This window comes from Perissodus microlepis, chromosome 22 (genome assembly GCF_051167445.1).
Source record: "Perissodus microlepis isolate ML-2025 ecotype Zambia chromosome 22, ASM5116744v1, whole genome shotgun sequence".
In the NCBI taxonomy this organism is placed as follows: Eukaryota; Metazoa; Chordata; class Actinopteri; order Cichliformes; family Cichlidae; genus Perissodus; species Perissodus microlepis.
Genome location: NC_140481.1, coordinates 23,958,781 through 23,980,474, shown reverse-complemented (window position 1 = coordinate 23,980,474; position 21,694 = coordinate 23,958,781). Strand labels below are relative to the sequence as shown.

The window sequence follows — 21,694 nt, the reverse complement described above, 5'->3', positions numbered from 1 at the left end:
ATGAACTTTGCCTCTGCTGGAAACGTGGCCACACACTATGTGTTTGGCAATTATGGGACAAAATATGTGAACATTCTGCAGCACGAGTCCAGAGTTTGCATTTATAAATCACTTTATTGGTCTTACAGTTAGCATTTTAATGTGAAATGATCTGTTTCCTTGGCAACAGTAACATGGAGACAGATGTTGCCAGCTGGAGTGCATGGTACCGATACCAGTCCCTTGGGTGCTCCTGGCATGAGATAGTCATTCTCTCCTTGTTGCCACTGCAGTAGCACTGACATTTGAAGTGTTCACAAATGTTCCTTTTTTGATTATTTTAATCGTCCTTTCTCAGCGAAAGGGCCAATCGCAAGGACTATTTTAAGGCCCCAAATTTCTCAAGACTCATGGAGGTTGGAGAAGCATTTGAAGTACTTTTTATAGACTCCTTTCTCTTAAGATCTTTATATAGTTCAGATCTCCTTGGGTCTTTCTTGATGATTGTCCATGTCACCAATGGACCTCGGTGCCTTTTTGTCCACTTCCCATGCTTGAAAGACATGTCTTGAACTTTCTGTTACTTAGTAGCCATAGTTGTCTGTCCAAAATGGCTCAAAACATAACTTCAACGCTCTCTAGTCTTTTTGTCCAGAAATGTTAGGCCCTCTCCAGGTCTTTGTACTTCTTGCGTAGGACGGACACTTGATCTTTGAAGAGAACGGGGTCCAGGCGAAACTGAGAATGCACCAGGGGCATGTAGCCAAACCAGTTGGCAAAGGTGTTGACGCACTCTTGCCTCTGGTTGAAGTGTTCAGGGTTGGCCCAAGGGACGCTCTTCGTACCCTGGGAGTAGAACAGGCACATGCTATTTAGCATCCAATCTTGTTCTAACAACCAAGTCAAGAGACTCCAGAGACTATTACTTTAAAGACAATTCGGTACCTACCTGTGGACTGGGGAGCTCCTTGTACTGCTTCCTTTGAGCCACTTTGATCGGCGGCTGGTGAGTCACAGCAGAGACCAGGAAGTTCATAAGGATGTCCTCACAGTTGGAGGTGCGATCCACCAGAGTCCGCAGAGACTGAGGCAGGTAGTGAGTGAACAGGTAGTGGTAGTACCTGTGGGGAAGTTGAGAGTGTCACATAAACATACAATATTCATTGTATTCTTAAAGCCAGCAGGCAATGGTGCTTTATATAAAAGAGATATGTTTAAAAAAAAAAACCCATCTGACAAAGATATGCTGCCACTTCTTCCGCCAATGTGCTCTACCTGTCTCGCTTTCAGTAGCTCTAATGATAGTTTTAGCCTCTCATACCTACACTCATCATACTGTAAATTTCTTTAGACAAGGGCCTCATCTAACCTAAAATAAAAATGTAACATAACATGATTAACTGGAGGTCAAGCGACCATCTGTTAGCAGGCTCAGTGACCTCTACAGAGTAGATGGTGTGATGTATGCTGATAATATGTATCTAGGACAAGTTGATTTCTCCGCCGAGTGAGATTTAAGCTTTAAGGTGCGCAGCCGACTAAACTCCACTGATACAATGCATATGTTCTTCAATATCAGTTTTAGGTGTATAGCGCTTTCAATTTACTTATCATTATATTTTCAGACTAAGCAACTGTCACTCTATTTTTTAAAGAAGGTTTAATTGTGCTTCACAACCAAAATTGGCCACATTTATCTCTATGTAAGTTGCTGCCGTTGAGTCTCGGAGCGCCGTCAGATCAGTTTACTAATATGATGACTAAATTATCCATTCCCCCACTGAGCGAGTCGTGTTTTATAGGCTCACTATTCATTGGTATTTTTCTGTTTAAGCAGTAAAAAGGGTTATTAAAGTTGGCGCTGATGTGTCTATAGGCTTTAGAGATTCAAATTAGCACGACAAAAACGTGTTTTTATTAAGTCTGCTGACAATAATGACCACATTGTCTCAAAATGTCACAAGGTTTCAACACCTTTTAAAGTACCCTGTCTGTGGTGTAATTACATTCTCATTGTATAAGAACTCCCATCCCTCTCCCATAGCACATAATCGACTTCGTGCTTTTCGAATTAATCAAACTGCTTGAAGTAATCTCTGAGTAATTCACTCTTGCCTTCTTTTTTCCCCTCCCGCTCACACAAATACATAATTATTCTTGATGCCTTTTCTTTCTGTTTGATTGTCCCTTATTGCTCATCATGTTGATATTTGTGCCATTATGTTCGGAGCTGCTGGAGTTCAAGTTCTCCCTTGCTCTCAGTTTTTAATCTTTGAAGCAGTCTGTTTTGAGAATTTAATGTCTGTTCTGTATTAGTTTGTCAAATGTTGCAGTTATTATAGACGAATATATCAAACACATTAAAAAGTCTCAGTACACCCTGGGAAATTGAACAAACTCTTAAATTTAGCCATTTGTAGGAGCTCCTGTTTTCCTGTAGCTGCTTATGGAGCTTACACAACAGTAAGAACTTCTTTTTTAACCATTGCCTCCTACAAAGCTGACTCAGTTTGTTAACATTTCTGGGATGTATGGACTGAACAGCCCTCTTCAGGTCTTGCCATAACCTCTCAGTTGAGAACTCAGCAATTCCATAACAATGATCTTCTACTTTTTCAACCATTCTTTTGCTGACTATACTATGAGCTTGCATTGTAAGGTCATGGACTCCTGCCCTGACAGTCTCATTTACAAAAAAAAATATTGATACATTCTTAAATTCATTGTTTGAATTCAGCAATTGCACGACACTCAATCCCAGAGGGAGCAAAACAGCCCCAAACCATGCTCCCATGAGATTTTGTTGTTTTCCTTCCTTTAAACATATGTTGTTGTCAAAATGCTTTAAGTTTTGTCTCATCTACTCACACAACCTTCAGGTTTGGTAAACTTGGGATCTGCTGTATTATTTTGTTCTCGAAAAGCATCGTGTCCTTAAATTAAGGCCATTCTATTGAATATCTATTTTCATATAGTGGAAATATGAACAAAGATTTCATTATGTTGCAAAGATTTCTATGATTGTTTTGCTGTTACCCTTGAGTTTTTCTCCGACCTCTAAGGATTGCATCCTGGTGTGATCTTTTCAAAGACAACTGCAGTGCTAAGAGAATCGATGAACAGCATTATGGGTTGTTATAAAAGATGCTGCAGTGGAGCTAATACTAAAGGGAACAGGAAAAGAAGCACCGAAGCGCCTTCTCTTATCATTTAGGTAATTTGATTAGCTCTAACTATGGCTGCCACCTAATTGTTTCTAAGTCATTTAACTCAGTTAGGAACCTTTGTAGGCAAACCTCCCTTGCAACATTGATATGCCTTATTTATAGAGGACACACCAACCCACACAGCCAATCTCATCTCCTTAATTGAAGCACTTGACTCCAAGTAGGAGAAACTGTCGGCACAAAGTTTCACATACTTTTCCCAGCATGGATTGGAAAGATTACTCACATCTGTATACATGAAAGTGACATGTCTATAAAGGCGACTGAAGATCAGACCTATTAATGTAGAACTTACAACTCCAATAAAACGTTTTCCTGCTGTTATGTAATAGCAAATTCAAATTATTTTTTCTACCACCGGATATGTGAGACAAACCAAGATTTTGCTGGGTGTTTCAACTAAAGTGTCTTTTTTCTTCCTTTGAACCTTTAATTAAAAGACTAGTAACCACAAAGAAAGTTTTCAGTTATAAAAAATATGAAACAAATTATTATTCATTATTTTTTTCCTCCTGTGTTCATGCACCTGTGGTAGAAGGCGGCTCCAGTTAGGACAATAGAGTAGTCGTTGGTCCATTTGGAGGTGTAGCCCCAAGCCCGCTTCAGGGGATCCCAGAAGTGGCTTCTGGGAGGATAGCCTACAATCCGCTCAGGGAAGCTCCGCCACACCAAGAAGGCAAAGTTCACCTGCAAGTACAGAAAAGAAAGACTCTTTTAATTTTTTTGTTTAGAAATATTAATTTATTCATGTACAGTATGTGGGCGCTTCTGCTGTATGTATTGTGTGTTGTACATGTCCACGCACCTCACTTGTCAGTAGGACCGTATCCTCATCCAGACTCAGCACTGCTTCCGTCTCTATGGCAACATGAGGTAGAAACCGACTGGTGGTCTGCGAGAAAAACAAATTCACTAGTTTTAGCTCTGGTGCTGTAGCCCGTGGGATGGCTGGCTTGTGCTCTGAGAGATTATGAAATACAGTAAATCATGTTGAGTGACTGAGATGGGTGAATCACTATAGGTTTTGCCTTGGGAGGAAGAAAAACGTCTGAAAAGACACACATGGAAGAAGGGTTGAGAAAGTAAATGCTGCACGGATCGGTGGACACGTCAGATAAACACGGATGGTAAGAAAGACCAAAAAAAGAGACATCAAGGCGAAAAATAGATTAGCAGATATAGACAGCAAGTGAGAGACGCATAAACAGACTGAGCAAGCGACAGTTTGTCATTCTGTCACTCAGACGTCACAGCAGGCTACAGCTTGAGTTGTGAGTGGCACTGGCCCTCACCTTCCTCCTGCCATCTGTCACAGTGAGGGGGACAGGCATAGGAGGCCATTTGCTCCGACTGGGTGGCGGTTTCTCGCTGTTCCACAGAATAATGATCTAAAACAGAAGAGAAGTGGAGCTCATATAAAATGTCGACATATTAGATTGATTAGAAAAGTAGCTGTCATCAATCAGTCAGGGATTTCAGAGGTATGATCCCTCACTATAATATGATAGTTTGCTCAAAGATAAATTTTCATAGTCTACAGTATCAAGTATCCAGACCACTTTAATTTTTGCACTCTTATTCACTTCATATTGGTGAAGTTTAATTTTTGGTGCTCTATGGGGTTTAAGTTTGGCCTTTAACTCAAGAACTACTAGAAACTTGTTCTAAAACCAAGTATGTATGCTTTGGTTTATTGTAATGCTGAGCAGGATTCCTGAGGGGTTTAATACAAATGAAAGTCAACACAGCCAGGCTTTCCCGGCTGATTTGACAAAACCTAAAACTCATTTGGAGATAACCAGTATCACAACAGTAGTTAAAAAACTTTCTCTTATTAAGTCGGGCTTTCTAGTTCAGGCTCTGTGCAACGTTCATATAAAAAGGTCATATAACTCTTCTTCAACACAAAATGATCCCTATTAGTGCCACGTACACGACTAAATATCTACATAAAAATTGTAACAGTAAAATGCAATACTGTTGCAAAAACAGCAAGAGATTAAGGCTGCAAAAAACTGTTATTCTGGTACGTTAGCGCACACACAGAGCTAAAAAAATAAGCATTTTAATTCAAGTTAATTATTTTAATCGCTGAGTGCGCTCTCAATGCTTGATTTTAAGGTAAGATATGGTTTAACAATGTGTATGTCAAAATAAAAAGTATTCCCGCAGCAGAGAATCTGCATTACACTTAAAATATGGTGCTTTGAACATAACCTGCTCATGACTGCATTGTGTTCAGCATCAGTGATTTATCCAAGTAAAAAGAGAAACTTCTTTGAGAAATATAAAACGCCGACTTAGCTTGACGTAGCTTGCTAAACCACTAATCTTACTTTGTAGTTCACCCCTTTGGTCTCAAGTTGCGTGTGCTCTTCAGCTGGTTTTCTTCAAGGACATCTCTGTTTTACTCAGAGCAGCTTCTCTTGGAACTTTTAGCTTAAAGACCTGATTGATGATGTGCTCCTGGGGATGGCTGCCCTTTTTTTGGCAGATCATCTAATTCCTGCAGAGAACATCTACTGACTTGTTAGAGTGACTGTTGGGTTGCAGGTCACTTTTGCGACCATGGCATTTCTTGCTTGGTTGCACAGTATGTCCAGATGCACAACTCTATGAAGTGTGGAGACTCATCTTTTTTTCCCCAGCTGCTCAATTTTATAACCTGGTGAGATCTATACTTCACTATAATTTTGCCCTGACATCACTGAATCTTATATATGCACAAACTAAATTATGCACAATCCATTCACTTTACGACAGAAGTCATTAAAGAGGAATTTGAAGAACAGTGGAGAGCACTGCAGCAGGGATAGACATCTTTTCAAATGAGAGATTTGCAATAAAGGTATGATAGGCCCCGTGATAAACAGTTAAGAAAATAAATACCTGAAAGGCACTGTAGTACGTTCTCAACATTTCTTAAAATGTGTTTGCTTTGCCTTCAGGGGTTACTGAGTGTAGCTTAATAGAAACATTCACAATTATGCATTTCAAGTTAAACTTACGATTATAATATGTGCTACTTTCTGAAGCAACTGTGCACACAGTCAAACTTTTGCTTAATATTATGACAAAGTTACATAGAGAATATCTCAGTATGTACCTGTGAGCAGTACTTTGACTTAGAAACCACCTGAAGTAGCTTCATGATTGGTTGAGACTGGGAGACCAATGGAGAGACAGCATGGATGACAGCAGTGAACTCCTGTCCTGGAGTGACTCCTGAGCAAAGTCATGAAACAAAGATGTGCACATGATGAAATGTCTTATCTGTCTGAAAATGCGCAAGGTGCTGCTAATCTAAGCCTAATAATACTAATATTTCTCTGTACTGAACATCATCAAAATAATTTCAAGCCACCATGAAGAATCTGAACATTTAAAACACTGTGCTGTAGAGAGCAATGCTGCAGTTTAATGCTGCCGTAATTTATAAAATAATGTATTTAAACCGGATAAAAGAACAAATATTTGGCAGGAATGCAAAATTAAAATCAATACAGACAAGAACTTAAGCAAATATTTGAGAACAATTTGTGTAATGTTGAGTGTGGCGTCTTAATCATTCATCTCCTTTCCAACATCCTTAGCATGCAATCAAGATTCGCAAGCTGTGCTGATTTGTTTAAATAAACTCTGCACTTACCTAATCCAAGGTAGTAGAAAGGGAAATGTGCAAGATGAGTGGAGTACTCTGGCAGGACCAGCAGACCTCCTGGGAGGTAGTTCCACATGTACTTGTTCCTCGATATGTGAGAAAATACTCGGTCCTTAATGATCTAAGAAAGGAAAAAAATTGGATGAGGTTCGATGTGGGTTGCAATGTGAGAAATACATGTTGGCTTTATGCAGTAAAGTGGTTGTTGTACTCATCTAGTATAAGCCTGCATCACACTCATTTTTCCCCTTCTAAGCCAGTGCATGAGAATTTTAGAGCTTAATATAAACTGCACTGCAGTTCAAGTCCTGACACACTTGTCTCTGCATATTTCAGCAGTCTGTAATGACAGGATCTGTGTACTTCCCAATGTACACCAATAGGAGGTGTCCATGCAGCAGCAACACTGGCACCTGAAGTCCTCTGCCTCACTGACCTCAAGCTGACTGCACAGCTGTCTCTCGTGCGGAGGTCCCCTCTACATGCATTGTATATAACCAGCTTATCACTAACCTCCAGATCCTTTCTCTTATTATCCCTTGCACAAATTCCACACACCAAATTAACTAGGAGCTCCCAGACTCCAGTTCGTGAACATCTGATTATAAAGTCTACCACTCGTTCTGTGATTTCTTCAGATTTCAGCAGCATTAAATCTGTTGTTTACTCACACTGACTTTATCAGAGTGTTCAAAAACTTCTTATATAAGGAGGTTTGGCATTTCTTTTTATGCATCATCTAACTGCTGGGCCAACCTTCAAATGACATTCTCTGAGCCAGAGTAGCTATCGTTGCAATGCATTTCTTTGCAGCTTGTTCAAAGACAAAAAAGTGAAGAAAAATCCAAGCTCTTTGTAATTCCAGTTTAAGTTTTTTCTTCTACACCTGATGTGCAGCATATCAAAAGTCATAATAGTCACCAGTAAAGCAGAAACTGGCAGGTTGAGACTGATATTTAAGTAATGATATATAATTTCTATACATTAGGGGATTTCTCTAAGACGGATCAGATGTGCTCTGCTTTGAAATGTTTCACAGACCTAATTCAACACAAAACTGAGATAGTGAAAGAGTGGAAATATAGACCATGGGCCAACCCTGTAATCATAATGATACAAGGGTGTTTGATTCAAATATGACAACTCTGCTGCAAACCAGTCTTCTGAAAGAGGACTGATGATACAGGACGCAGGCAGGAAAAAGGCACAGGAGTAGTAACTCTGCCTGTGTTTATAGCACCGGCTGTTTTCACTTGAAACGTTCGAGTTCTGCACATTTCTGAATAGATCTGTATAGCAGCAGAGAAAAACTAGGTTTGCAGTATTACCCACACCCATATTTGTGGGACATGGATCTTGTGTTGACACTAGGGGGTCAAAGCTTAATGTGATACAAGCAAAGCGGATTTGTAAATTCCACTCCCACTTCAGTCAAAGAGCATTTGAGTACAGAGCAGGGCATCCTTTACCGTGAATATCCTTGTAACTGTAAAGTCTGTAAAATTCGCCGCTTGCTTCTCCTGTGCAGTTTCAAAATATCAAAATGGCAAAGGCCAAAAATGTTCAGACTGAAGCTTCAGAACGGGACTTTGCTAACCAATAACTGATGTCACCGTGGCTACAGTTATGTGAAAAATAAAGTTTTTACAAGAGTTTATGCAATCCAGTGAAAGGCTAGGTATACCCCATGATTCAATGACTTTTAGTAATTCTTTTCAGACTTTATTAGTCTCTCACATGATTGTAGAGGAATCTTGGCTGACTCTTCTTCACAAAGTTCCTTCAGTTCATCAAGGTTTGTTGGCTTTTTTTTTCCCAGCACAGCCCTCTTAAGGTCCCAACACAGCATTTCAGTTAGGTTGAGTTCTGGACTTTGCATCATTGCAATAACTTAATTCTTTACTTTTTCAGTCATTCTGTTTTATATTTGCTGCTATGTTTGGGATCATGGCCCTCTTGCACAACCCAATTGCATAGTTCTTTTAATAAACAGAGGAGTTCATGGTCAATTCAGTAAGTATACAAGGGCCTGATGTCTTGTGGGTGCAAAATAAACCCAAATCATCAGACCTCCACCTCCATGCTTGACAGTTGGTATGAGGCGTTTGTGCAGATAATCTGTTCACCAAACCTCTCTGTTTTATAATCCTCAGACTAAAGTGCCAAAGTAACTGGATGTGTAGTAACCTGTCTCATCAGATAGTTCAGTAAGTATTCAAAACTTCACTGAAGTACTAGAGCCAAACTGAAAAAATCTTGCCCTGAACTTACATATTACCTGTTAAGAGAGCTATGTTAGCATGTTAGATTGGAAATGTCTGAAAATGCTAGAACAAGCAAGTGGTTTTTAAGTGTCCTACATGCTATACCCAGGCAGCACTCCATCCTCTGTTTCAAATAGTGAGTTTGGGCTTTGCCTTTGAATGTCTGACCCTGGATTTTACCAACAACATCTGGATGGATTTTTTGTGGACCTTATTATCAAGAGTTTGTCCATTCTTGGCCTGACCTCCAGTGTGGTGAGAACTATCTTGTCCACCGAGGAAAAGTAAGCTTCCCACAACATCTGTGTCCTTTGTCGTAGAGCCAGCACTCTCTCGTTCCCTACTGCTCTCACTGTAGATGGCACCTAAAGACAAAAGAGAAAAAATAACATGGTAAAATTTTTTAAAAAAGCAATTTAAGAAAGAGAAAAAACAAATACGATTAAGATTTTTTCCTTTGATGGTTGTCAATTTAAGGCGTACCTTTTAAAATAGTCTAGAAAAGGATAAAAAGAGGGGTTGTTTAATTTGGCCCTCTAAAACATTTAACACATATCTGATTTAGGGGCTGTCATTCAGATAATTAGACCCTGATTAGTGAGGATACATTGGGGGTTTCAATGAACCACCAAAATTCATTCATTCATTTTAACTCAAAGTGGAAGAAATGCGTGTTAAACGGTGGGGCGCCACAAAAATCTCCTCTTTTTTTGAAAAATTCTCCTTCTTATTAATTTCAGTGCATGTTAAAGACGGCTTCACTAATGCAGTTCTCACTTCATCTACTGTGTCTGCCTGCACTCAGCCTTGCATTAGTTGCGCTCAGATCATAGACGATGTGAACATCGGTGTGTAATATACGCCCGTTTCCAAGTGAGGCTTTTGCAGGTGTGCAGAAATTCAGCTGATGAGGTCAGCTCATTCAACCAATTCTACCCTAATTTGAAAATGTCTCCCTCGCCCTGAGCTCCAGGGAGCTCGTGCCTGCTCATTAGCTGAATGCCAATTCATGTCCTCTATTGGTCAGGATCAAAGCGGATCAATGCAGAGGAGACATGATGTAATTTGTGTGTGAGGGAGAGAGATAAAGGTTGTAGCAGGGAGAGAACTGGCTTTTCTCACTGGCTGTTTATTTGTACATCCGTGTAACAAGGCGACACGGCGAGAGAGCGAGTGCTTTTGAAATAAAGCTGGATTAAGGCCTTTTGGGGTGTTTAATCTCAAAGGAGCTCGAAGCTGTAACCACCACGTTTGATACAGGTAATGCCTACCTGGATGTTCTGGATGTTGTCCAAGGTCCATGTTTGCATTTAAACTAAGCGAATCCTCTGCACAGATAGAGATAATACTGGCTATCAGTCTTTGTAAGCCTTACAAAGTAGGGTTTAGTGCTTGTGTTTTTCTTAAAAACTGTTTATTCTGTTAAAAATCGAATAAATGAACATCTGATTTAAAAACCAAAAGGTTGCGATACGCCCTAGATCCCTTAAGCTTGCTTCTTTGTTGAATATCACATCCCTTCACATGTTTCCTCGCTACTGTTGCTGCCAAATAGTGGCATAATTCCAAAAGAAGGTGGTAAAATTTCTCAACTTCGCCTAATCCAACATGACTCCTAAACCAAGGATACATATCTCTGGATATGTCTTTAATTATAGTCATATCTGCTAGAACTGAAGACGCCTTATTTGATGACAGAGTATAACTTAAGGGCTAGTGAGCCACCCATGAACTAACACAATTGTATGTTTTCTTCTTTAAATTATGAAAAAACGCAAGTATGTATTTTATGCAGATGTTATGCTAAGACCCAAAGCATCCCGAATGAACATCTGGCCGTCAACACAATGTCTGTTTGCATCTGTTAAGGTGTTCACCTGTGTGTGGACACTTGTAAATGCTTATGTCCGTTACCTGAAGTAGTAATCTTTCGTCTCCCTCAATGACCGCTTGGTTCCACTGTATGACATCAGAAAACGGCAGCTCCCAGCCGTTACTCAGCAGTACTGGGATACACGCCGCCTGGACACACACATGCAAACAGAAACAAGAATTTAAAGAATCTTAAAGGAAACAGTGAAAATAAGAAACCAACTTGTGTAACGTAGGACAAAATATAAGATTTGAGAAGCTGCAGATGAAATGGGTTCCTTCTAGTTTCTTATAGCCAGATCGCCCCTGATGGCACTAAACCCAGGATGTAGTGAGACTGCAAAATTTGGCTTTGTGGGAGAGAACATTTGCACGTGTGAGGCCGAAGCTGTAATCACGCTGCGTTACATACATAGATCTGGCTGTGCACGACTAATTCTTGAGAATACATAGAGCCACCCAAGAACCAAGCAGGCCTGCTTTGCCAGAGCCTTCCTTTTTTAAACGCGTAGGTTGCAGTGTCATAGGTTGTTGTTGTTTCCCAAAGAAAAGCGGATTTTGAAACTGGTAACGTGCAGAGAATGCCATGTGAAATTCACAGTCAAAAACAGGCTTATATCCACAGTTGACATCCAGTGAGTCAAAATAGGTTCCTTCTGATTCAGCCCTCCTTAGCTGCTGGCTTGGGCTCCCCTTTGGCAATAAATGCTATAGCTTGATATACAGCTGCATGAATACAATGTAGTCTGGAGGAGTGTAGCCCCAGCTGCTTGGCACTGTGATATCCCAAACTGGGCAGATAATATGATCAATGCTTCTGTGTGTGTGTGTGAGACCCTCACAGAGTGGCTGGAATGAGTAGTAACTTCATCTCTACTTTCCCTGGATACTCCGGAGGTTTGTTAAACACTGTCATTCATATAGATGCAAACACAGATGTGGCTGACAGGGCTGACTCACTCCACGCTAATTAGGTACAATCACTGAGGGGGACATGTGTGGGGAAAGAGGAACACTGAGGGAAAGAGAGCAGAGAAACTAAGAAGCAGTTGATGCGTTACAGCATAATGCTTCATTGAAGTGGATTTTTGATGCTGTCTTATTTCTTCATTTACTGACAGGTTTTTGATGTTGTTCTCCTTTTTTTTTGCTACCCTTGCACACCCTTTGGTCTTCCCCTCTCTGTAAATCTATCAGATTTTCTCCTTGTTTACTTGTTTTTTTCAATTTCTGTTTGCAGCACTTTCATCTCATCCTGCTCAGTTTTTCTTTCTACTCGCTGTGGTCTAGACTGTTGGTAGATCTGGGTTTGTTTCCACCTTTTTTAAAAAAAAATAATTAAACCACCAGAGAGAACAGCATCGGCAGCTGATATTGTAGAAATCAACCACTCTCTCCGGCCCATCGAGACTTCCACGCTCCAGCATTCCATCGGAGAATCAACCTGCTGAAGGACACTCGAGCAGGACCTGCACGTGCATGCGTATGTGGGAATTAGCACCTGGTTAAAACAAGGTCAAATGAAGATCCTCGAGTGATAATCCAAGGCCTTTAATTTTAATTTTGCAGCAGCTCACCGGAGCCTTCTCCCTGAGAGATAAATCACTGTGAGGGTGAGCTTCAAACGTTTTAAAGCCCCCTCTGCCTGGAGGTAGAGGAAAATGAAGGCCTCTGTGCTGTGTAGTTGTTTTTGGTTTGTTTGCATTGGGAGACGAACAAGGGGAGGCTCTGAGCGATGGTGTATGTGGAGGAGTGTGCAAATGTGCGTCTGTGTGTGTATACTGGAAAGCTGGCAGCAAGTTTCCTACCACAGTGGTAAATGCCAGTTCTTCTGTGGGCTTGGCTAGCACCAAAAAAAAATACAAAAAAATGAAAAATGAAAAATAAAGAGTACACAAGTGAAAAATCTTAAAAAGCGCCTTGAAAGGAAGAGAGAGAGAGAGAGAGGCCGATAGGGAGGAAAAAACAAGAAAAAAAAAGGGAAAGAGGAGAAAGGGACCATGACAGCTACCTGCTGCCAAGCCGAGTGGGTTGTGTGTGGATTTGTCCATTCAGCAGACATCAGCGGCGGTGGGGCAGGCTGCCACTCCCATAGATGCTTCCGGACTATTCACGCACAGTTAGAAACACACACTCACACACACCACGTAGCCCCAGAGAGCAGTGCAGCCAGGGAACACTGTAGCAGCCAGAGAGTTCAGTGTTCGGCAAAGCTAAAAACAGCCACTGCTGCTTCCTGCACTGGTGTGAGACCATCAACTTGGGTGGCAGAGTGAGAACTACAGCACACTGTTAAAGCGTTTTAAACTATTCTCTCACTCCACTGCCTGTGGTTTCTTTATTGTTTGTGTGCTTGCACATTTCACTGATGGACTTAAATGAAGGATCCTAGAGTTTGTATAAGTGCTCGCTCGCGTCTGTGTGTGTTAATGGATCCATTTTAGGCTAAAAGGCCTTTCAAATAGCAAATAAAGACTTTATGGCTCAATCTGCATTCAACATAGCACAAAGGTCTGGGGCAAAACACTTGCAGATGTGACCATTAAGGTGTCAATAACCAAAAACACAACACAAACCGCAGCTTTGGAACATAAACATTCTGCATTCTTTGCACTTCCCTGTTGATTGAACGGTAGTATGTGAGATGGAGCTTGTTCGGCATGAACGGTTTCACTGCGGTTTAGTTATTCTAACAGCGTTGTGGGAAAATCAGCAGATAATGCTTTGATAGTTATTGTGTTAGTATATTACATGTGGGATTTTATCTAATTGTTTATGCAGGATTTAGTAAAGTCTTGAAAAGAACAACAGCGTTTTGTAAAGAGAAAACTTCTGAATCATCTTTTTATTAGTATGTTTGAAAATAATTACGATTGGTAAGCACACAGAGTCATGTGAAAAAGAAGGTTTTCAGGACTCTGTGCAGTCCAGTGGAAAACCCCATGATTCAGTAGAAGTAACCTTCTAGAACAAGTAGCAATAACTCGAATTGTTTTCTGTAGAACTTTCTCTCACATTGTTGTGAAGGAATTTTTGCCCATTCTTCTTTATAGAATTGCTTCACTTGATTGACCTTTGTGCTAACTCATTTATCCGCAGCTCTCTTTAAGTCCTGCCACTGCATTTCAATCAGGTTGTGGTCTGGACTGTGACTGCGCCATTGCAGCACCTCGACTTTTTTATTTTTTTCAGCCATTCAGGTGCGGATTTACTGCTGTGCTTGGGATCATTGCAATGTTGCATGACCCAATTTTAGCCTTGCTTTAGCTGTCAGATAGTCAGAGTTTATGGTCAACCCAATGACTGCAAGATGCTCAGGTTCTGTGCCTGCAACACGAGCCCAAATCATTGCACTTTTACCAATTTGCACACTTTTGCTATGAGGTGTATGTGCCGTGTTTGGTTTTTATTAAATGTGGTGCTGTGTGTCATGTCCAAACATCTCCACTTTGGTCGTGTCTGTCCAAAGAGCAGTGTTTGTTCAGATACAACTCTGCAAGTGTCAGCTTCCATGTTGTTTTTAGAGACAAGAGGTTTTCTCCTGGCAACCTTTGCAAACAAGCCATTCTTGTTCAGTGGTCTTCTAATTGGACTGTCGTGAGCTTTTAAATTTAACATGCTAACTGAGCCCTGGGGAGTGTGAGATTTGTAGTTTGTAGTTTATCCGAACATTGCATGGAGTAACCTTGTTGTGAATTTGCTAGGGCGTTCACTCCTGGGAAGACTGGCAGCTGTCCCGAATGTTTTCCACTTGTGAACAGTCTTTCGTGCAGTAAAATGATGGACTTCAAATTATTTAGAAACGTCCTTAGAACCCTTCCCAGATTGATGGGTAGCAACAAATGCTGCTCTGAGGTCACTGTTGATGTCTTTCCTCCTTGGCATTGTGTTAACGCACACTTAAATGTTCCAGACCGGCAAACCAAAACCTCTGCTTTTATAGAGGTGCTCACATTTGATCCTTTTATCAGCTGCATTTTATTAGTATTCCCTGGACCCTTTAACCTCTTAATACGTATAAAAGCAGTAGGGGTGGACTTTTTCACAGGACTGTAGAGACTCCTGTGAAACCTCTCATTATCACACTGTACGCCTTTTGCATAAAACATAATAATGTAAGCTTGTTTGAAACCAAGTTTAAATTGGCAACATTAACCATTCATAATCAAATAAGTAAAAATCTGGCATGATAATAAGATCATCTAATTTGCTTCATTCAGCTCCTGTTGGTATCTTAAGCAAAGAGCCCACCAACTGTTAGATCCTGACTCAAATAACACTAAAGCTCATCGGTACATGAAAGTGTGTAATGTGCATGAGCAAGAACACAAATATATCTAAACTCCAGAGAAATCAATAAAACTGTTGAATCTTTAAGCCCTTATTTCGCATAGTAAAATGTTTTTTTTAGATGACTGGGTCTGAGAAATGTAGGTGTAAATTGTGAAAAATGACCTATGAGACTTTAAGGTGAATAACGGTCATAGCCAGCATTGTGCACAACAATATATATTTACCTGCAGTGACTCCAGGAAGCGGAAGGAGCCCAAGCGCCGACCTCGAGGCACCAAACAGAACGTGGAGTTGTGGAGGAGCTCCTGGTAATCAAACCTAGCAAAGAGGAATTATAACACATTGTTAGTCATTATCAACATGCATATATGCAGAGGCAGCATTCATTCCTTATTAGCAACTGACCTTTTAATCCACAGGAATTATTAAAAGCAGGCATAGCGAGTCATTTGTCATGATTCTGGCTACCTAACCAAGCTATGCAAAGTTTTGTAAGACAGCAGAAAGGTGGAAAAAGAAGAAACGTTATTGTGGCTGGAACCAGTTAAAGGAGAAACTAAAATCTAGAATTAGTCTCAATATTAATATGCTAACTGGTATATTAAAATTAATATTGATACAAGCAGAATAGTTTTGTAAAAGCAGTGATGATTAAAAGCGGTCACAGTGTGAAGGCCTAATCTACTAAAATGATAGCGAACAAATCGAATAAATAGTCTGCCAATGTGGCAGCACATGCTCCCTCTAATACATCAAATTTAACATCTGTCACACATTAAATAAACCAGGAATTTTGTGGCTTTTCATTTCTGATATTTAGTCATAATGGCTCAGATTATGTGCCGTCATAAATCTTCCCTCTGCAGACACGTTGGCACCAGTACAGATAGCTACTGCATGTTGGAAAAGTATCTATCACTGAGCTCATAAGTAAATATGCCCTAATCTCTCTTCTCTGTTGTAGACAAGATGACTTGAACTCATGCCAAGTAAGAAATTTTGAGTGCACCCCTCCCACTGGCTGAGGTCCACTGCCTCACACTCGTATTTCATACTTCTACGATGCACAAGATGCCAAATGGAAACCCCTGAAACAATACTCTCCTTCATACCCTGAGTGGAACGGCAACGGTCGAGTGGCGTAACGGTTTCATGGTAAAGAACTGCGGGGAAGAGTAAACAGATGAGGAAACAAACGGCCTCTTAAGCGAAAGTTCAACTTTCCCCCTTCTTTCTTCCTCCTCCACATCTCATCACTCCACCTCCCTGTTTAAGTCACCCCGCTCTTTTTCCTCAGCCCTCCCATGTCTCGGCATCCAGCGCTCGGCTTGTTTATTTGCAGCAGGAACATCACTGCAAAATATGCCTCCTATTAATCTTCTCGCACCCTCATTCATCTAACCCTTCATGAGTGACAAGATCCAGTCTTCCTTTGCTCCCCAGATGACAAAATTGGGCTTCCATTGCTCATGTTGGCAACGGTTAACACTGGCACAGGCAGTTCTGGAGTTCAAGATCTGAAAGGATGTCACTGTTATAGCTCAGCGTTGGCTGCGTATCCAATATAAATGTGTCAAAACACACCGAACAGACACACGCAGACCTACACAAACACTGGCATCAGTTTACTGAAAGACAGGCCTGTCTGGCGTTAGCTCCAGCTCCGCTCTGATATTCCTCCACCTGTTGATGGAGCTGACAGAGAGATATCTCCACTGTTTTATGCACATGCATACACGCGTGGGTGTGTGATGAGGATCTGTTTGCATGTACAACAGCACCAACTCCAGTAATGTACATTTGAAATTAATCTTCCAGCAAAAATAACCGTCATGACTGTTAAAGAGATTTGCACAATGTATTTCTGAGGATTTGCTGTCCAAATCTTGTTCCAAGCTTGAGATTTGGGTAAAGATATGCGTTTAGTTATGCATGAGCAAATGAATTTGTAGATTGCATCTGTGAAAACGTACAGCTCCTCAGTGTATTCGTGTGTCTGAGCAAAGGGAATAAATAAATGTGTAAGTGAGAGTGTGTGCCGCATTCAAAAGTAAATGTTTTTTCTTCTGGAGTCAACACACTGACGTTTTTGGGCTTGCTGGTCTGAGAATACACAGATATTCTCCTAAACTGTGTATATGAGTGTGCACGTGCCGTACATTTTTACGAATGCCTTTGCATCCATCGTATCTAATGCGAAACAGCGGGACCCCGTTGCATTTTTTAAATGTAGTGAGACCGAGCTGGTTAGCCTGACCCACTTCTGTCTCCGGGTTCTGTTGCTTCTGGGTCCCTGCATATGTTTTAATGTGTGTTTGATAATGCATAACTGCGACTCAACTTGTCTGCATGCAACATGGTCTGTCTGCAAATCTCGCAGTCTGTTGTTCTTTAATGAGGGAATGCATCGATGCAGGGAACAAGTAAATCATTTAAAAGCACTTTGTTTTCAACGACAAACAACCAAGCCAGCTGCCTCTCCTCCAATCGCTCTCATTTTCTTTTCATCTGCCCCTTTGTTTCTGCGCCTTTCCTTTGACCACGCATGTGTTTATTGATCTCCTCCGTCATACAGAGTCCACACGCAGATGTGCAAAGTGAGCAGTGTAGGTGTGTTTGTGCAATATACACAGGTGTAGATTAAGTAATAAATGCACATAAGTTAACAGGAAAATGAAGTATTTTATAATTCTGAAAGGAAAAAAAAATTCCTTACTGATTCTTATATGGGATATCACAAAAACACAAAACCTAATCCCACATAAACAAAAGCGTACCGTTTGAATTTCATTCAATATGTGTGAATCAAATGTTGCTTATGATATTGCTTGAATTTAAAAGAATAATAGTGCTGTCCCTTTCTTTGCATCACCCTGTGTCCCTCCGGTTTAGGTTAAAAATGCTTTCATTCTTTGCATATTTCTTCAGTACAAGTCCGTTTGTTACATTTTTGTTTGGAAATCTAGATTTTTCTCTAAAATGATTTAAATCTGGGCACTATCTGCTTCCAAGCAGTCACAATGTGCAGCAACGCACTAGCTGTCCTCGTGCCACAGTTAGAATGCCCCCCTGCAAGTCCTATTCTCTAAGTGCTTCAACCACCATCTGGAACATGTGCTCGATCACTTCCACGGTGTCAAAACGATGACCCTTCACCTCATATTTTGTACTGAGGAAAAGGAAGAAGCCGCAGGGAGTCAAATCTGGTGAGCAGGGTGCTTTGACACACTGTGAGCAGGCAGACACTGACATAGCGACACGCACCACAGTTCAAGTTGTTTGCACTGAATGTTCTCCCTCACACCCGTCAGAACTTTGCAATGCAACTTGGTGCTGACAGTCTAACCCTTGGAAATGAATTCATAGCGCACAACCCTCTGAATGCTGAAGAAAAGTGCAAGCTGTGAGTTTGTCACGTACCTAAGGCCTCCATCACGTTAGTTAAAATCTAACTCAAAATGTAGCCACGTAGCGGTCCTTCACATTCATTTTCATACACACAGATTAGTATCCCTACTTTACATTAGCAACGTATGACAAATTTCCACAACCGCACATCAGCCTGCCTACACTAAACAGCAGCCGAGCGGCAAAATTTGTTGGTTTGTAAGTCGAGGAAGCGTCATTTTAAATGAGAACATAACCATGTGTATGAGTGAATAACTGAGTCAGTGTTTCTGTGAGTGGAGTAGGTAAACCATGTGAAATAACAATGACTCACTTTGTATTAATGTATGAGTGTGTGCCTGCATAGAGGTAATTCTATATTGTGCCAAAAAAGGAGTGCACCGCACTGGATCCCCTGCGTGATAATGTGGGAAAGTATGCATGGTGCATGTAATGTGCACACAACGATCTGCATTTTCAGTATAGTGGGGTGAAGAATTGAGGGTTTGAGGTTAAAGTTATGACCTATTACATATTATTTGTAAATGATAAACTTCTGCACATCGCATGCTCGGGTCTCCTCCTCCATCTCGCAGTCCCTTCCCCCCGTTTGACTACCACGGGGTTTAGAGCCGTTAGCTGCTCTTCTCATCACCTCTGGAACTCCATCCCAGATATTCATAACACTGACTCTTTCCCCACTTTCATATCCTGTCTCAAAATTCACCTCTTTAAACATGATCATCTTCCACATGAATCCTCTGTTTTTTTAATGATTTTATATAGTGTAAACTTGTTCCACTGGCTTCGATATTCTCTTACTTATGTTACTGCCGGCTAACTGCACCAAATCAAAATATGATTACATGCCTGTGTTGCATGTGCTACTTGTTTCAGCTGACCTGAGATGGATGGAACAAGTATTGATTTGGGCAATGGTGCTTATTAAATGACTTAAACTATCACTTTTCATTTATTTCAGAACCACGGTAGTTATTTTGGTACACATGTGAAACTTGTACTTAACATTTTGACACTAGGTGCTGTCTGAATACATTTCCATCTCATTTGTATGCCCCTGATTGCATATTGAGTGTTTGTGGTTTTGTGATGAAGGGTTCTGATTATGTGTACATAATCTGTAGAAGTCAGCACTGCTCTGTGTTTGCATTTGTGTGTGCTTTTGCGTATATGTGTATAAACACACACACACACACACTGCAGCCTCCCAACTTTTTTTTCTAATCTCCATGCCTCCCAAGAGAAGAGCTATAGTTAAATATTAAACATCCAATATGGGGGCAATCTACGTAGATGGATAAGAGAAGTTGATTTGTAGTCAAGACACACACTCGCGCTCTCTTTTTCCTCTCTTACAAAAACACACACAGATTTATGCCTGATATCTTCATATTTCTATCTTTTTTTAATATGTATTTTTGTTTCATACAGTCACAGTATCTCTCGCTCTCTCGCTCACTAATGTGCACACACAAAGTGCACAGTGCACAGCAGTTTTTCTCTTTTAAGTCAAGTCATTGGGCTCAGTATGATACCCATATCATCAAAGCTGTGTTTACTAAGATGGCACCACTCTGACTTTCTGACTGTGTGTGCACGCCTGTTTTTTTGGGGTGTCTAATAAGCAAATCTGCTTCTCTTCTGCCCTGTCATCTCCCGATTCCTTTTCTCTCCCTTGCTCAAACATCAGCTTCACCCTCCCTGACATTCTCTTCCTTTCACACACACACACACACACACATATATATATATATATACATATATATATATATATATATATATATATATATATATATATATATATATATATATATATACACACACATATTCGGTTTTCCTTTCTGTCTCTTTCACCCACACATTCTCTCTCTCATTCTATACTAAACACTGACTAATGAATATTGACTACGTGTAAATGGAGAGGTGAGGGATGGAGGGAAAGAGGAAGGGTAGGTGGGGTGGATGCTCCTTGAGTGACAGGAGCTTCTGGTCAGTTGATTTCCACTCTGCTTCCTGTAAAGGTCAGGTGTCGATGGAGCGTGAACGTGCTCCAGTATTTGTGTGTTTGCATGCGTGAGCACGAGCGCGAGGCTCACAAAGGTTATGGATTAGCTGCCACGGCGCTAACAGGCCACCGTCTGTGCTTTTCACTCTCATGTACACCTCAGCGAGCACAGTATGACCTGCATGACAGAGTTGGACTGTCTCTGTAATTTCAGCACACGTCTTACAAATTACGGCCAAAACTGTAGGCCCAAGCAACCCTCATTTACATGTTTCATTTAGTTTTTTGTAAAATGTTGCAAAGGACCAATTGATCAAGACATCAAGACAAATGAGAGCTAGGAGTAATGGGAGTTTCTGTTGCTGAAAAATCCAGTGGAATAATATCCAATAATTATGGCTTCTCCCAAAATATTCAGCATATCCAGACCTCTGCTGCCTGCCTGCTTAGTCATTCAGAAATATGTATGTAGCCAGCTGCTTCAGCCTCTGGGACTGAAGAGGAAGGGAGGGTCGGATGCAAGTAAGCCTCAAAACTACAGCTCTGTCTGCAGGCAATAGGTCAGGCATTCGACACTATAGCTTACAATAAACCTGCCATCAGATGGAAGCAGGGGCAGACATATTACCTTTGTATTTTATTGTACAATAGGCATTATTTGGACAGTAAAACACTGGGAGTCAAAACTGAAATAAGACAAAGAGACAAGTGAGAAATGTGAACAGCATATTGTAAAGATTAGAGGGTGAAAAAGCCAAAAGATGAGGAAACAGTAAACAGAGAGGGCGCAAAGACAGGAAGCTAAACAGAGTTCAGGTTTCAGTGTGCGGAGGAATGAGGTCTTCTAGTATCCTCTTACAATAAACAGAAACCAAAGGAGGGAGACAGAGACAAGTGTTCATGTTCTTTGTGTGGAAGATGTCTCTGTGATGTCTTACAGTAGCAAAAGTGCCCAAAATCTTATCATTTTTTCAACGCTTTTCCC

At 40.8% G+C, this 21,694-nt stretch overlaps 1 protein-coding gene across 3 annotated transcripts in view; it reads right to left on the bottom strand.

The window, feature by feature from the left end:
* Positions 1-94: 94 nt before the first annotated feature.
* ext1c (exostoses (multiple) 1c) overlaps positions 95-21,694 on the bottom strand; it is an 85,480-nt gene continuing 63,880 nt past the window's right edge. For all 3 annotated transcript variants that reach the window (XM_084919897.1, XM_084919899.1, XM_084919898.1), the window contains exons 3-12: positions 15,521-15,614; positions 11,046-11,153; positions 9,377-9,496; positions 6,856-6,988; positions 6,313-6,431; positions 4,499-4,594; positions 4,012-4,098; positions 3,733-3,893; positions 929-1,100; positions 95-825 (exon numbers count right to left, since the gene is read on the bottom strand). In XM_084919897.1, coding sequence (XP_084776023.1) covers positions 640-825; positions 929-1,100; positions 3,733-3,893; positions 4,012-4,098; positions 4,499-4,594; positions 6,313-6,431; positions 6,856-6,988; positions 9,377-9,496; positions 11,046-11,153; positions 15,521-15,614 — 1,276 coding nt within the window. In that variant the 3' untranslated portion in view covers positions 95-639. The remainder of the gene's footprint in view (positions 826-928; positions 1,101-3,732; positions 3,894-4,011; positions 4,099-4,498; positions 4,595-6,312; positions 6,432-6,855; positions 6,989-9,376; positions 9,497-11,045; positions 11,154-15,520; positions 15,615-21,694) is intronic.